At 40.0% G+C, this 17,172-nt stretch overlaps 1 protein-coding gene across 10 annotated transcripts in view; it reads left to right on the top strand.

The window, feature by feature from the left end:
- Window positions 1-17,172, top strand: part of LOC117369236 (ankyrin repeat and fibronectin type-III domain-containing protein 1-like) — a 1,092,487-nt gene that overhangs the window by 142,654 nt on the left and 932,661 nt on the right. For 8 of the 10 annotated variants that reach the window (XR_004541103.1, XM_033963493.1, XM_033963485.1 and 5 more), the window contains one exon: window positions 340-492. Coding sequence is in view for 8 of the 10 variants with exons in the window: in XM_033963485.1 (XP_033819376.1) it covers window positions 340-492 (153 nt within the window). In the remaining 2 variants the exon portion in view is untranslated. Of the gene's footprint in view, window positions 1-339; window positions 493-17,172 lie in introns of those variants that run through there. The other 2 variants (XM_033963491.1, XM_033963494.1) reach the window with 2 other exon arrangements.

The following is a 17,172-nucleotide window of genomic DNA, read 5'->3' as shown; positions in this document are numbered from 1 at the left end:
TGTTTTGTCCGGTCACACAAATGAACACATGGTTTCAATATAGTCAGCCAATCTAGTATTGATACTAAGGGCTCCTTTTATCAAGCCATGCTAGTGGTTTAACGCGTGTAATAGCCTCCTCTTGAGCAGGTGGTAGTTTTTGGCCAGCGCGAGGGTTAACGCGTGATGAAAAGTCACGCGCGTTAACCCCACTAACGCGGCTTGATAAAAGGAGCCCTAAGTTTACATAGACCAGTAGACCAGTCTCTTCTTTTTTTCTTAATCTCACAACCAGCTATATTTAGTTATGATCAAAAGTAGAACCAATAATTGATTCTATGCTCTTTTTTTCCCCTGAAGCAGTGAAACAACTTCTGGGAATATTGAGACTTGGCCAAGCAGAACAGTGGATTATAATGTTTTGATGCAAGAAAACCTGATGATGGTATCTGTAGAACCAATGGCTCTGGATCCAGATCCAGAAGAGAGTGGAAATATGAATTTTATAAAAGAGTAAGTTAATAATATGTGTTTTATCTTTGATCATTCACATCTGCAGTGTGGTCATTGGCATTAATGTTTGTAGTATCCCCATCTGAGGCATTCTCAAACTAGAGGGCATGGAAAAATCTTGAGAGACACTAGGGCCCCAATGCACAAATGTTTTATGTGGCAGTAAGAATCATTAAAGCACACTTACTGGCATGGGCCTTCACACATGGCCCTGGGCTCTTGGACTTCCAAAACCCAAACTGCTGGGTTTTGGAAATCCCTCTGGGCACTCAGATAGTCATAAGAATATAAGAACATAACATTAAGAATTGCCGCTGCTGGGTCTATCGTGTCCAGCAGTCGCTCATGCGGCGGCCCCCAGGTCAAAGACCTATGCCCTAATCGAGACCAGCCCTACCTGCGTTCGTTCTGGTTCAGCAAGAACTTGTCCAACCTTGTCTTGAATCCCTGGAGCGTGTTTTCCCTTATAACATACTACGGGAGAGCATTCCAGTTCTCCACCACTCTCTGGGTGAAGAAGAACTTCCTTACGTTCGTACGGAATCTATCCCCTTTTAACTTTAGAGAGTGCCCTCTCGTTCTCTCTACCTTGGAGAGGGTGAACAACCTGTATTTATCCACTAAGTCTATTCCCTTCATTATCTTGAATGTTTTGATCATGTCTCCTCTTGGTCTCCTCTTTTCAAGGGAGAACAGGCCCAGCTTCTCTAATCTCTCACCATACGGCAACTTCCCCAACCCCTTAACCATTTTAGTCGCTCTTCTCTGGACCCTTACGAGTAGTACCATGTCCTTCTTCATGTATGGCGACCAGTGCTGGACGCAGTATTCCAGGTGAGGGCGTACCATAGCCCGGTACAGCGGCATGATAACTCTCTCTGATCTGTTCGTGATCCCCTTCTTAATCATTCCTAGCATTCTGTTCGCCCTTTTTGCTGCCGCTGCGCATTGTGCAGATGGCCTCATTGACTTGTCGACCAGTACTACCAGGTCTCTTTCCTGGGAGGTCTCTCCTAGTACTGCCCCCGGACATCTTGTATTCGTGTGTGGGATTTTTGATACCAACATGCATTACCTTACACTTATCCACGTTGAACTTCATTTGCCATGTCGCTGCCCATTTCTCGAGCGTGGTTATGTCACGTTGCAGATCTTCACAATCCCTCTGCGTCCTCACTACTCTGTATAGCTTCGTATCGTCTGCAAATTTAATCACCTCACTCGTCGTACCCATTTCCAGATAGTTTATGAATATGTTGAAGAGCACAGGTCCAAGTACCGAGCCCTGTGGCACCCCACTGGTGACATTCTTCCAGTCTGAGTATGTCCATTTACCCCCACTCTCTGTTTCCTATCTGCTAGCCAGTTTTTAATCCACCTAAGTATTTCACCCCTCTATTCCATGGCTCTACAATTTTTCAAAGTAGTTGTTCGTGCCGGAACGTTTGTGAACGCCTTCTGAAAATCCAGATATACAAGGTCGACTGGGTCTCCCTTGTCTGTCTGCTTGTTTACCCCCTTGAAGAAGTGCAGCAAGTTTGTCAAGCAAGATCGTCCTTTGCTGAATGAGCCGTGCTGACTGGTCACTCATCAGTTTGTGTCCGTCAAGGTGATCAATGATGCAGGTCTTTTATCAGGGCCTCTATCATCTTTCCGGTACCGAAGTAAGACTCACCAGTCTGTAGTTTCCTGGATCTCCTCTCGAACCTTTTTTGAAGATTGGCGTAACATTCGCCACTTTCCAGTTTTCACAGAATCCTAATCAACAGATTGGCTATTAGTTGAACGCAGTTCAGCTATAGTCCCTTTCAGTTCTTTAATGACCCTCGGATGGATGCCATCCGGTCCTGGGGATTTGTCGCTCTTAAGCCTATCAATCTGCCTGCATACTTCTTCTAGATTAACTGTCAACCTTGTCAGTTTCCTGTCTTCGCCTCCAGCGTATAGTCTGTCGGGTTTCGGTATGTTGTGTATGTCCTCATTGGTAAATACAGACGCAAAAAATGTGTTCAGTTTATCGGCGATGGCTTTGTCCTCCTTTAGCACTCCCTTTATTCCATTATCATCCAACGATCCCACTGCTTCCTTTGCGGGTCGTTTCCTCTTAATGCATCGAAAGAAAGGCTTGAAGTTTTTCGCCTCCTAGCCTCGTAGTCTCTTTTGGCCCCTTTTACTGCTTTATGGCACTTGCGTTGATGCTGTTTGTGCTTTTTCCAGTTTTCATCCGTTTTTGACCTTTTCCATTCCTTAAACAAAGTCTTCTTGTCTCTGATTGCTTCCTTCACCGCTACAGTGAGCCACGCCAGTTCTTTGATCTTTTTCCTCTTGGCTCCCTTGTTGATACGCGGTTTATATAGATTTTGCACCTTGGTCACTGTGTCCTTAAAAAGGGACATGCCTGCTCTAGCGTTTTAACAGTGCTTATCCTCTTCTTGATCTTTTTTCCCACCATGAGTCTCATCCCTTCATAATTTTCTTTTCGGAAGTTCAGCGTCATGGCTGTCGTTCTGGATCTATGTTTCACCCCTGCATCTATGTCGAAGCGGATCATATTGTGATCACTGGTTCCCAACATCCCCTCTACTTCTACATCTTGCGCCTGTCCTCATAGTCCATTTAAAAAGAGGACATATCTGGATTTTCCTGAATATCTGGTAACCCTGACAAAATACGCACAGTAGCTGTGCCTATTAAAATAAAATAAAAAATCCCTGAGGCCTCAAATTAGCCCCCCCCTGATTCCCCTCCCCAGCCCTCCAAATTGGATGGGTCTTAGGTGCCTGAGCCAATCAGTGTCTAAGGCCTTCCAGCTTGGGATGGACTGGGATGGATCTTAGGCACCTGTGCCAATCAAGGCCTTAAGCCCCTCTCAATATATCCCAGGATGCACCAGGAAGGGGAAGGCCCATCATTTTGAAGAGACGGGCCTCGAGGCAGGAGGGCGTGGGCATCCCTCCTGCCGATCTTTACAACTAAAGGTATGGGGGCAGCCCACTAGACAACCAGGTATTTTTGGGTGGAGGCTCGGGAGGGGGGACAGAAAAGTACTGATTGGTTAGGGGGAAAGAAGGAGAGATATGGGAAGTCTTAAGGGGAGGGAGGGAAAAACCATAACATAAAAAAACTTGTTAAATGGTTTGGAATTATGTGTATATCATATTTCATTTGTCTTGTTTTTACTTGTCTGTATTTATTGGATTTCATTAAATAACTTTTTTAAAAATATGCACACTGGAAAGACAGCATGTACTTTTACACTTACTGTATTTACATATTCTCAAGGGCATAGTTATAGGGGTGCAGGGATGAAGTTTCAATGCATGAATTTTATACAACACACATTGTACATGTATAGAGAGCATGGTTTATATCTTCAGAGCAGGTGCAATTTTGTTGAATACTGGCCATTAGTTTCCCTGATCAAGATTTCTTTTTCAATAGATATACTTGGGATATTGAAATAGATTATTGTTTAGCAGAAAGACCTACATTTGACTGTTTTTACTTATCTTCCAACAAGAATAACAATTTATGGAAGAGTCAATAAGGCAAACAAAATACTGAATCAACCAGTGGTGTACCTAGTATATTTGACACCTGGGGGCGATAATTTTTTTAACATTTTTAAAACCCCCCTCCACTATAAACAAAAAGTAATTTTCAGTAATAATCCACGAGTTGCACAACAAAGGTGCACCTAGGAAAAGGCAGCATTTTAAACACTGCATTGAGCACTAGAACATCAATTCATCCATTATAAAACTAAACAAGCATAGTCAATGCTAACAGAAAACTATATCTTTTTCATACACAGAACATGAGATACATCCTTGCCCAGTATGGAATAAATAATCACAAACTAAAAAATAGAAATATGTAGACAAAAGTTAAACTATAACTGCCAGGAAGTCAGACTCTGCATACAATGCAACACCACAGAACAAATCACAAGTGTCCCCTAATACTGTGTAAAATATAAAGAAAGTAGGTGTAACTTTGAAAAAAATAAACCCTGATAAATAACAATCATCACTGTACAAATTAACAAATAGAAATAAAACAAAAAATGTAAAATAAGAAAATATCATTTTTATTGGACTAATACATTTTTCAATTAGCTTTCAGAGGCCAAAACCTCCTTCCTCAGGTTCAGTACGGTATACTGCTGTTACAGTAACCTGTCCTGACCCGGAGGAAGGGGATTTTGGTCTCCGAAAGTTAGTAAAAAAAATGTGTTAAAATTAGTCACCTTATTTCCATTTTGTATTTATAAAACATTTATCAATACAGTTACAATACTACTTTATTCTAAAGCAACAAAATGTTTTTCTATCTTTTGTCATCTCTGGTTTCTGCTTTGCTCATCTTCTCTTCACTCTTCTTTCCATCCACTGTCTACCCTCTCTCTGCCCCTTCCATCCACTGTCCGCCCTCGCTCTGCCTCTTTCATAAGGCATCTTCCCTCTGTCTATGCTCCTTTCCATCCAGCCTAAGCCCCTTCTCTCCTTTATACATGCTTCATTTCAGCTTCACCCCTTCTCCATTTTCTCTTTCCTCTCTGTCTCCACCCCTTCCCCATGCTCTGACATCTCTCTTCTCCTTTCTTTCCTTCCTTCTACTCCACCCATCCCATGGTCTGGTATCTGTCTCCTTCCCTTCCCTGCCCCCATCTATCTTATCTCCTTTCCCTCCCTACCTCCCTCTCCCTCCATGGTCTGGCATCTTCAGTCATTCCTTTCCCTCTCTCCTTTCCTCATGGTGTGGCATCTCTCTTTTCCCTAGTCTTCCTTCTCCTCTCTTCCTTCCCGGAAGGTTACCACCCCCCTCTCTCTGTATCACCCCACCACCAAAATCTTGCCATCCATCACAACCAGTGTAAGCCTTCAGTGAAGGCAGGACCCAGCAGAAAGGAAGGCTCAATTCCGACCAGATCATCAAGTTGTGAAGACTGCCTCTGCTGCAAAAGGGGAAGAGGTTCTCAGACCATGGGGGTCCAGAGCAGTGACCCTGGGAGCACCCACTTATGGTCTGCATCTGGGGCGGACCACTTCCCAACCCCCCTTGATATGCCACTGGATAAACCAAGAGAATTTTGTTTGCTTGAAACTCAGAGTCAATGTTCCACAAATTTGGGTGCATAAATGTGTGTAGATGCCAGATCCAAATGCAAACTAATTAGCTAATGAGCCATTAACAATAGATATTAATTAGCAATAATTAGGACTTATGCATGAATTTGCCTTGCACTATCCTATAAGACTACGCACCTAAATTGTTTTACGCACAACTCTTAAAGGGGCATGGTCAGGGATGTTCCAAAAAGTTACTCACCTTATTTTTGAAAGTTGAATGCAAGAATTTACACCAGGTTGTGGAAGATGTAAGTCCTTATGTTCAAAGGTGGATATGGGAATCTTTGCTAAGTGCTGTTTTATAAAAATTGCTTAGTGCTAAGCAACCTTTGAATAGACACTTAGCACAGATTTTAATGGTGCCTAATTTATGGAATCTGTCCCTGTACTTGCATGCAAGTCATTAATCCATTTTTGCATTTTTGTTTGGAATATTTCTGAACGGGCTGATCTGTTTTCCAGTTAAGGGATGTTTCGTTTTATTAGATCTTGATATAGCTTCTTTCTGTGGAGCAACTGAAGTGGTTTACATATTGTATAAGAGACTTTCTCTGTCTCTAATAGTCTTATAATCTGAGGCAAGGGCTCATAGTATGCAAAAGAGAACTAACTGCATATGTTAAGAACTGATTAAACAAACTAAATCTATGTTGCCTTTAGTAGAGAAATTTCAGTGTGTGTAGTTTTGTTTAAAGATGGTGAACAGAGGCAGCTGAGGCATCACCAGCATAAAAATAAATAAATCTCTGGTTATAAAGCAGCTCATCGCTGGTTTCTCTCAAGAGGGTTGTTATAATTTTAAATAAACTCCTTAAAATGCAGTTTATGTGAAGGTCATTGTACTACATTAAAAGCAGGACTTATGGAGTCCTGCTAGTATTTAGAATCATGAGAACCATGAGATACAGTGCTTGACTTGTCAATAATTAACTCAGTGGCCTATAAAATCTCTTTCTATCTAAAACTGTCTATTGTTTAAGATTTTTTTTCCTCAAGGCAAAGATTATTTATAAATATTCATTTATTTTCTACTCAGACTAAACAGTTGAAAAGTAAAGAAAAGATAATCCCTATTTATGATTGGATAAGAGCGACATGCTAAATGTAGATTGTTTATTGAAAACTTCTATACTACTACTAATGACTGGAGAGTCAATGCAGAGCAGTTTACATAAGCTTCTGTAATGATGGAACAATACATGAGCTTCTATAATGGTAGTCAGTTTGTGAACCAGTTCATTCTCTCTTTTTTCTGTTCGTTCCATCCAAGCAAATAACAGAAAATTGTATAATGTATTTAAAAGTACCTAAATTACCCCCTCCTTTACAAAGCCACACTAGCGTTTTTAGTTCTGGCTCCTACGGTAACAGCTCCGATATTCATAGAATTCCTATAAGCCTCCGAATGGTTATTGCTGCAGCTGGCGCTAAAAACACTAGTACGGCATTGTAAAGGAAGGAGTTAATACATAAAATAATCTTGTTAAATTCCAATATATTTTTATTAATAAAATTAATGTGATCAAATATGGATATATGATGTCTTTTTTTGCATATTTTATATTCTTTTTTTCTCTCTTTTAGATTATTATTATTGTATACCACTTAGACAATTTTGATTTGCGGGATATCAAATTATAATAAACTTGAATATTGGTACAATAAAACCTGACAAGTTTCAGCTAAGCCTGCATCAAAGGTTCATAAGCTAAAAAAATAAGACTGCCCTCTAAGGTGTCCCACTGCTCTGTTGGCATATCTGTGTGGCCAGTCCATCACAATGATGGCCACTCCCACATCCAAGTGGTCTGGATTTGGACATTTTCAACTTGGACATTTCTTTGGTCAAAAATGGGGTATAACATTAAGCGTCCTAAGGTTTGGACATCCTGTTGGCCTAGATGTCCAAGTAGACAATTTTAAAAATATATATTTTTGGACATCTAGTGGTTTGGCTTTTGGAAAATGGATGTTTCTTTGCTTCCAACTTTGGACATTTAGCAGGAAGCATCCTAATCAGAATAAGAAATCCTTTTCTAAAATGGTCCTCCACATGTCTAATTGTAGGAATTATGAGTACATTTTGTTGAAGTGAACGGAATGTGTGTGTAGGTATGTAGGGTGTAAGAAGTTGACCAAGGTAAGTGGGTGAATGAAACATTTTTGTTTTACATATGAGAAGAAGGATTTTGAATGTGATTCGGTGTGCAATAGGAGGTCAATGAGCGGATTTGAGCAATGGGGTGACATGATTAAATTTTCTTGCTCCGGTTATCAGTTTAATAGAAGCATTTTGAATTATTTGTAAATGATGTATGTCTTTACTCTTAATACCCTGGTAAAGAAAATTGCAGTAATCCAATTTGCTAATAATGAGTGAGTTTACCATTATGTTGAGGGCAGAGGGGTAAAGGAAGCATTTTAAAGAATATATTTTCCAAATATCAATCCAAGTATCTTTACCAAGGGTAGTCTGCAAAATATTATTCCATTTATCGATGAACTCTGCTGGTATTGAATAGAGTTTAGATTGGATAAATTTATACCGTTTGGATGCCTGTATCTCATTATTATTTTTAGCTATAAAATAATACTGCAAAATTGGAAAGACTTCTTGAAACTAGAATTTAATCACTGGTGGAACTCTGTATGCTTACATGCTAAATATGAACGATTTATTGTAGAAAAACAAAATTCTGTATCTTCGTATATTAAAACTTGGGCTCTTGTTCAAGAATATTGTGATTCTTGCCTATGATTTGCACTCATATAGCATTGTTAATTTATATTGCTATCTCTTTCCTGATATGTATTGCTGCCAGTCATGGGAGTCCTCCCTTTCTTGATGTCTTGGCAGTACTGTATACATTTCATTTCTTATATCTTGTAACGTTTCATTTCTTATATCATGTAACTATGCAATCTTTGTTTTGCACTCAAATGTATTTTGGCTTGCATTTTTCTTTTGTACTTTTTTCTTCTATGTATGCACTTTTCACATGCTGAAATTGCTATATTATTCTGAAAAAATTAATAAAAAAGATTGAACTGAAAAAAAGAACAAATTTTTCTGAAATTTTATAAAAACAGCATTGAATTACAGAAGAGATTTGGTGTTGAAACTGAGGGTATTCTCAATATAACTCCAAGAATTTGAAGAGTAGGTGTAATGGGTAAAGGTGTGCCTAATAGTAATAACGGAGAAGTTAGATATGATGTTGGTTTATGGAAGAGTATTAAACCTCTTGATTTTGTTGGCTTGAGGGACTATCAGTTGTTGAATAACCAAGTTGTAATGTTGCAGATTTTGAGTTGAGCTCATTGATCTGAAAAGTATCCGAAGACAAAGATGTTGAATCCGATGAATTGTGCTATAGTTAAGAGAAGTGTCATGAAGATTGTGGCTCTGCCGGTGCCGGCTTCTGCGATGGCCCTGGTCAGCGCCCAGAATAGCCTGCGTCTCACGTGCTTCCAGAAGAGGCTGGAAGTCCTGCTGGTTTCATATTCAATAAAGAAGCACAAAAATGGTCAGGAACAATGAAGTTCAAAGTAAAATAAAGTCCCAATTTATTGAGTTCACAAACCCTGGACAGGGTTTAGTTTATTCTTTCCATGAACAAAAGCAAACATGAAAGAAAAACTGGGTTGCAAAAACAAACAACCTACACCTTCCTTGCAGGTATAACAGGTGAGTAATTCCAGAGTCTGTGCTAGTCCATTCTTAATAAGTCTGCCTTTAGTCAGCAGGCAGGAATAAGATTATGCACTTTCTTTGTGGAATGGAAGTGCTGCAATCAGGCCTGGGTTGAAGCAGGCCTGTCCCAACCAACTCACAAACAGTTGGTGGGGGAGGGGAGTAGTTGAATCCACTTATTTAAATCTGCTTTTAAACAGTATGCCCCAATTGGCCCCACAATCCCAACCAAGGATCTTGTGTGGATTCTCCCCAAATCTACCACCCCTACATAGAGTCCAAATTGCATTAAACATCAATAAATCCAATATGTTGCTCTTTCCCTGGAAAGATAATCCTAAACTTATCCTACCAATCTCTATTAATGGGCTTCCTTTACAAGTTGTACAAAAAACCAAAATATTCGGAGTAATTTTGGATTACAAACTCTCCTTTCATGACCATATCAGTAGCGTCATTAAGTCCTCATTCTTTAGACTTAGACAAATACGTTCTATCTCACAATTACTCAGTACCGACTCTCTGAAAATTCTCATTCATTCTCTCGTTATTTCGAAATTAGATTACTGTAACGCTTTGTTTAAGGGAATTGCACAAAAAGAAATCAAACGTCTACAGATTATACAAAACACAGCCATTAGGCTTATTTCAAAAGCTAAAAAATTCGAGCATATAACTCCTCTTCTTAAGGAAGCCCATTGGCTTCCAGTGGCCCACAGAATAATATACAAACTTAGCTTACTCACATTTAAATCTCTTCTTTTCAAAACTCCGGCTTTTATTCATAAATTATTAATCCCTTACTCTTCCAATAGAACTTTAAGATCAGATGAACAGCATTTATTAACGATCCCCTCGCTAAAAATAATAAATACGCGCCGGCAGTATATCTTTTCAGTCACAGCTCCCCAAACCTGGAATTCTCTCCCCAGTTATCTACGAGAAGAAATCAACTTAGAAAAATTTAAAAGTAAACTGAAAACTTTCCTTTTTAACGATGCCTTCGCAATTTAACACTATTGATTTCTTTTAATAATATTTTATAAGTCTTGGAAATAACCTTTTCTTTTCTCCACAACCTTTATTCAATCATCTTTATTTTTATCCCTTCTATATGTGTTTTCCATTTTTGTCTCCCACTCTGCTATAATATATTGTAATTTCTTCCCCTACCTATCCCTTCGTTTACAGTTCATGTTGTAATTGTCTGTGTCCCGTTAGTCCTTATCTATTTTAAAATTTCTTTTATATTGTATTTTAATTACGTGTAAATCGCTTTGAATAATGACAAAGCGATTAATCAAATACATATTAAACTTGAAACTTGAAACTTGAGTCTCAATCAGCCTCCAAAAGGCAAACACAAAGAAAAAACTTTCAAACAAAATAAACCTGATTTGAGACTTCCAGGTTTAGGCACCTTTGAAGTGTGAGCCCAGCACTGCTCACCGGCTCCACACAGGTACATGCAGGTTTTCAAAATCCCCAACAGTCCACAAAACTAAGCACAGCAAACAGTAAAGGAATTGCACTTAGCTTTCATCCATTGCAGTGGTTTCTGAATCCATGGCAGTGTCCATAAATTCCATGGCCTCTGGGTTGTCTGGCTGGCTGGCTTCAGAGACAGGGGTAACATCTGCCATCTCCACATCCTGATTCTGAGAGGGTTCAGGAGCCCAATCCCTTGAGCCTCCTTCCTGGGCTGCCCCAGGACAGACTGATTTGTTTCTCCTGAGCTGTGCCTCTAAAGCCCTAAGCTGGACACGCCCTAACCTACAGGGGGGAGGGACGATCTGTAGCTTCTGCTGGGCTTTCTGATTAGCCCTAATTGGGCTCAGCAGTTGTGCCTTGGCTGTGTTGTGAGCCTGCCTCCTAGGCTGTTTTTTTATCAAAGGCACCTCCTGATGCACCGGGCTATTCCCACTCTCATCTTTCCCTCCCCAGTCCTCTTGTTGTAGGGCACCCTTGCCAATGACTGAGCTCTGGGAACTGTTTGTAGGAGGGCTGCTGTACTGGTCTGCTCTCCTAACAATCAGGGGTTTTTGTCCCTTCTCTGTCACAAACCTCACTCTGGTGTCGGGTTTGTGACAAGATGTTGAACAATAAGGGGCCAGTAGTGAACCTTGAGGCACTCCACAGGGAGGTGTGATAGGCTTAGAAGTGGTTGTATTGAATTGTACTGTGTACATCTGTTCATTGAGATAAGATATAAGCCATGATAAACATGTCCCAAAAATGCCTATGGTTTGAAGACAACTAAGGCATAGTGAATGGTCTAAAGTATCAAAAGCTGGTGTTTATCTAAGTGATACAGAATTTTTGTTGTAAGACCAATGAGTGATGTCTCAGTGGAATGATGATTGCGGAAGCTGGCTTGGTTTGGATGAGATGAGATCTTTGAAGAGAAAGATGGCGGCGGCATTTTACCTCAGGATTTAAATATTCATAAACATTAAAAGTTAACACCCCCTACTTCCTATTGGATCATTCTTCAACCTATCAATGACACCCATTCAAGCTCCCCATTCAACCCTTTTGGTTCCACAGTGTCAATCAGAAAAATGTATCTCTGTTCTTTCTCATTCAACTTCTTTTCATTGTTCCCACCGTCCCTCCCTTTGATCTTATCAATGACTCGCCACCTTATATCCTCAACCTTATGATCTTTAATTATCCAGTGACTTACCATGGGGGCCTGAAGATGTTTATTAATAATATGGGATTTGTGCTCTGTTAATTGTGTTTTTACCGGTCTACTAGTCCGCCCAATGTATATTAAATCACAAGGGCATATTATAGCGCATACTACATCAACTAAGTTACAATCTGTGTCCGTTATGGACTTTAATGTGACATCCCTTCCCGGAACCTTCCAACATGCCCCTTATATAGTATTGGAGCACCATTGGCATTTGCCGCATTTATTTTGTTGACCCCCCTCCCCCATCTCTCTCACCCTGTATTTTTGAAAATTGAACCATTGACCTATCGTTATTCCTCTAGAGTATGCTATCCTTGGGAATTTTTGAAAAACCTGGTATATTTGTACCACATGCCAATGTTGTTTCATAATCCTCACCAACAGACTAACCACTCGAGAAAAGGGGAGGACACATGTCAAAATCTCACCCTCCACCTTCTCCGGGGAGCCTGACCCCTCTAGTAGAAGTTCCCTCTGGGTATATTTAGCTCGTGTGTATGCTTGCTTAATGGCTCTGCCTGGGTACCCCCTCTCTAGAAATCTCTCAGTAAGAAATTTCACCTGACTTTTAAATTCCTCCAAAGATGAACACACTCGACGGACCCTCAAAAATTGGCTGATGGGTAGGTTAACCGTAGCTTGTAAGGGTGAAAGCTATCGAAGTAGAGTAACGTATTTCGTGTCACCGGCTTCCTAAATAAGGATGTGAATGTTTCACCATCCACCAAAAAGATGGTGATATCCAGAAATTCTATGTGTTTGATGGCATGTCATCGTAAACTTTATATATTCATCCACAGAGTTCAAGTATTGTAAAAATTGATCCAGTTGTTCACGTGCCCCTTGCCATAAAAGGAACATGTCATCCAGAAAATGGACCCAGAATGGAATATGGGAGTAATGGGTAGCTCCGTAGACAAAACGATTCTCAAATCTGGCCATATAGAGGGTGGCTACCGATGGAGCCAATGGAGCCCCCATGGCCACACCCTGAATTTGTTGAAAAATTTTTTTTTTATACTGGAAATAGTTGCATTGAAAAACCCATTGTGCCAGCTTCATCATGAACTCTGTGGGAATCTGCTGGGGAGGGACCCTACGTTGTAACACTTCCCCAATCACCTCTAATGCTTGAATCTGGAATCTGGGTGTATAAGGACGTCACGTCCAATGTAACCATCCATATATTTTGCATGTCAATATTGAGTTGTGACAATTTTCTCAAAAAATGAGATGAATCCTTAATAAATGATGTAATCTTTGAGACTTCGCCCCTTAAAAAATAATCTATAAATTTTGAAAGAGGCTCTAATATTGACTAACGGGTGTTTACAATGGGACATCTGGGAGGTTTGTCTAGAGATTTGTGTATTTTGGGTATGAAAAAAATCCTTGGAGTCCTTGGGCATTTTTCAAACAGAAAAGCATATTCCTTTCTAGCGAGAACTCCCTTTTTATAGGTATGGTAAGCCACTCCAATATAGCCCCTGCCAATTCTTCAATGGTATCTTGGTCTAATTTCTTGTATGCCACTAAGTTGACATTGTGCTTTGTCCTAATAATCTCCTCTATCCATTACAACTGTTGCCCCTCCCTTAACTGCCTTCAGTATAACTATATTGTCCTCCAAAAGTAACTCCTGCAGCCCCTGATGTTCCTGTTTCATAATTTTATAGGGGCCTGTATTCTCTCCCATTGGTGCTGTATTTCCAATAAATTTCGGGATACTAGTTCCCTAAAGGCATAGATAAGGGGGTCCATAGGACCAGGGGGGACCCACTTAGATTTGACCCTACAGATTTCTACAGACTGAGGTGGGTTCTCCTCTTCCTGGTCAGTATCCTCTTCTTGCTTTTCAACATTCTGTTGGAAGAAAACCTTCAATTGCATTTTCCTTATGAAGGTATGTAAAGCTATATGTAATTTGAAGAAATCCGTAGGGTGGGTTGCAACAAGTAAGGGTTTAATATAGAGTTCTATATTCGGGACTTAAACATTAGAGGTGATTACAATTGGTTCCGAATTAAGTTGTGGAAAATTTACCACATTTATACAAGTGGGCTGCATCTATTGAGGACATCTGCAAAGCGGGATTTGGTCCTCAATTCATACCTTTAGTTCTCACTAATGTTTGGAACAAGACTTCAGAAGAGACAGTTTGGACAAGCAGTTCTGTAGAACCTTTTTACTTCCTAACTGCCAACTTTCCCTCCAACCTTCTTGCCAGGGTCATGTTTATATATCTATTTTATCCTCGCCCAGAGTCATGATCCTGGCAGCTTGGGAGAATATCATGCATGCTTGTCCTCTGAGAAAGCAAAGATACTTATGCGCTAAGGCCACTTTTTGTTTTTTTTTACCACAGTTTGGTAAAAGGGCCTCTCAGTATTGCAAACTGCCTAGATGAAGCCCTTGATATCTGGTATAAAAAGAAATAACACATTTATACCTGCTATCAAGCTTGAGTAAGTATCTAGTTTATTACACTTAAGTATAAATCCTAAATCTACCTGTCTGCCCCTGAGAACTGGCAACATTTATTCTGGCTAAAAAAGCTGCTTTACTAGCTGAAATGGTTTATAAATTTCTCCCCTAAAAGTTTAATGGTGACAAGTTTAGTGCAACTTCTTGAAGCATGGGATGGTGCTGAAAAGTTCTCAGCCCAACCAAGAAGAGAAAGACATGGGTATGGTTCAATCAATGATCTGAAACATGTCAAATCATAGAATTTTGTTTCTGCAAATTGGCACTTAACAAAATAAGATAACACTCTTTTCAGCTACAGTGGCAGAGTACGGTATATCTCTCTGGATGCTGATAATAACACTCAGAATTTAGGAAGTTGGTTGGTTGAGTTGAGCATCTTGCAGCACCCTCACCCCCACCCCCGTAACTGTTCAGTTCTTGCCCATATAAATCAAAATGGTCTTTTCAGAATCATTGTGGTATTTTCATTCACATGTAGTTTATTGTTTATCATTTATGTAATCTTGATTTATTGCCAAATCTACAATAGGTGCAGACAGTTAACAACAAAAAAGAAAACAATCAGAAAAGAACTCCAGAGCCAATAGGACCCCCTCCCCCTCAAAAACCAACCCCAACATAAAGCAAAAAAACAAAACCAAACAAAAAAACCATCCACCAGAACCTGACACATTCTTTAACAGTCACCATCAAGAAGGACCCAAAGCTGTTTCTTCAAAAGCCAGAGGGCCTGATATTGAAAAGATTTATGCTCCTATCTTTGGAGCCCTTTACAAAGCAGAACTAAAAAGTGGCCTTAGCGCTGCAGTAAAATGGCACTAAAGCCATTTCTGCTACTTTTTTACACACAAAGTCAATTGATTTTTGTTTAATTTTGTTCAATTATACGGATGGAAATGGGGTTTTTTTGACCTGTGATTATACTAAGGGCTCCTTTTACTAAGGTGCGATAGCGGTTTAACGCGTGCATAGCGTGCTCTGAATTGCCGCGCCTGCTAGACCTTAACACCAGCATTGAGCTGGCGTTAGTTCTAGCCGCGTAGCGCGGGTTTAGCGCATGCTAAAATCTTGCGAGTGCTAAAAACGCTATCGCAGCTTAGTAAAAGGAGCCCTAAGGTAGTACCATTGAAGATCCATTGGGTCTGCTTCATTGTATGAGGTCTTTTTTCCCCCTTTAGGGTAAATTGAACATTTGAAAAAGAAAAAAAAGCCTAAAAATCTGGAGGGGACTGGGGGCCAGATTATCAAAACTTTAATGCAGTCGCTAAACAGTTTTCCCTCAGTTTAGCCTGCATGCATTTTAGCGGCGGATTATCAAAACGGATTATCTCTGTCTTTAGCGAGATTTCTAGCAGTTTCTAACAATGGCATGCAAATGTGCTGTTTAACATTGAAATGAGCCCTCCGGTGGATTCTTAAAAATCACCAAGGCATTTTCGAAGAGCGACATCGGCTTATGGCAACAAAAAGCAGCGACTGGTCCAGGGGTGCCGTTACAGTGCCAGCACTTACGTTTGACTGTGGCTCATGGAAAAAAAATGTTTCTATACATTTTATACAAGGAGGGTAGTAAAATTTCGCTTCTTTTGAGTTTATGGGAGAGACAGGCATATTTCATGCGCACTTGTTAAAAGCCAAAGTTTCTTGTTCAGTGCGTGTATGATACCTTTGTCTTGTGTGTTTCTGGCTGTGGGTCTAGATTAAATTTTACATTAAAATCAAATTACAAGATTTACCTAAATTATGGTAGTTTTTTGAGAGAAAGGCATGTTTTATGAGCGATTGATAAAAGTTGACATTGCTTCCCCCCTCCCATTCGTCCAATAGCTTTTGTATGCCTATGATTGACACACCGCTTATGGCTTATATGGTGCCACTGATGCTTTACGGCAGGGAAGATTCACAAAGCATGCAGGGATTTGTTCCGCGATTCCAGAATTCAAATGCCCGTAGTTTAGAAGTGTTTCTGAGCCGCTCGTATTTTGTGTTAAAATATTAAAATATTCTATGCTCATACAACGCACATGCTGATTGCGTTGTATTGCTTTCCAGGGACATGCGCACATTCACGCCTCCTTCCTTGTATATTCTGCATATGTGCCAGTCACTGGCACCAGCGACTTGACACATGTAAATTTAGCAAATCTTCACTGTTGTCCTCCGACATCATTTGCATATGAGATTTTTGGGGAATATCTTGTTTTTTTAAATTCACTATCAAAACGGCTGTGTTTTCTGAGAATCTTGCCCTGGATAGGTTGGTTCCCATGTTGGTCAGGTTTCATTGATGTGTTGTTATCTGCTGATATTATTTTGAGTGGATCTTTGTGACTTCGTTGTTTTGGGTTTTGATGTATTATACACATACTAAGGTTGCCATTAAATGCCACCTATTTTGTAAGTGGTAGGGGCTGATGTGCTAATCCTATGCAAATCAATTAGTGCATTCCTCACAATACTGATGGGCTAACTGATTAGCTTGGATATATCCACTCTCTGCTCCATGCATACTTGTTTGGTGAAAAAATAAAATGTTAGTGCATGGGTAATGCATGCATATTTGAATTTTACCATGGGGCATGCTGAGCCCTTTTAAGATGCAGTAAGCATAACTTTTATGCCCCTAATTTAAGATGAATCTTCAGCTGAAATTTTAGGCTCTTAAG

This window comes from Geotrypetes seraphini, chromosome 11, assembly GCF_902459505.1.
Source record: "Geotrypetes seraphini chromosome 11, aGeoSer1.1, whole genome shotgun sequence".
Lineage (NCBI taxonomy): Eukaryota > Metazoa > Chordata > Amphibia > Gymnophiona > Dermophiidae > Geotrypetes > Geotrypetes seraphini.
Note: the sequence above shows the minus strand (reverse complement) of the source record. Positions and strands in the feature narration are given on the sequence as shown.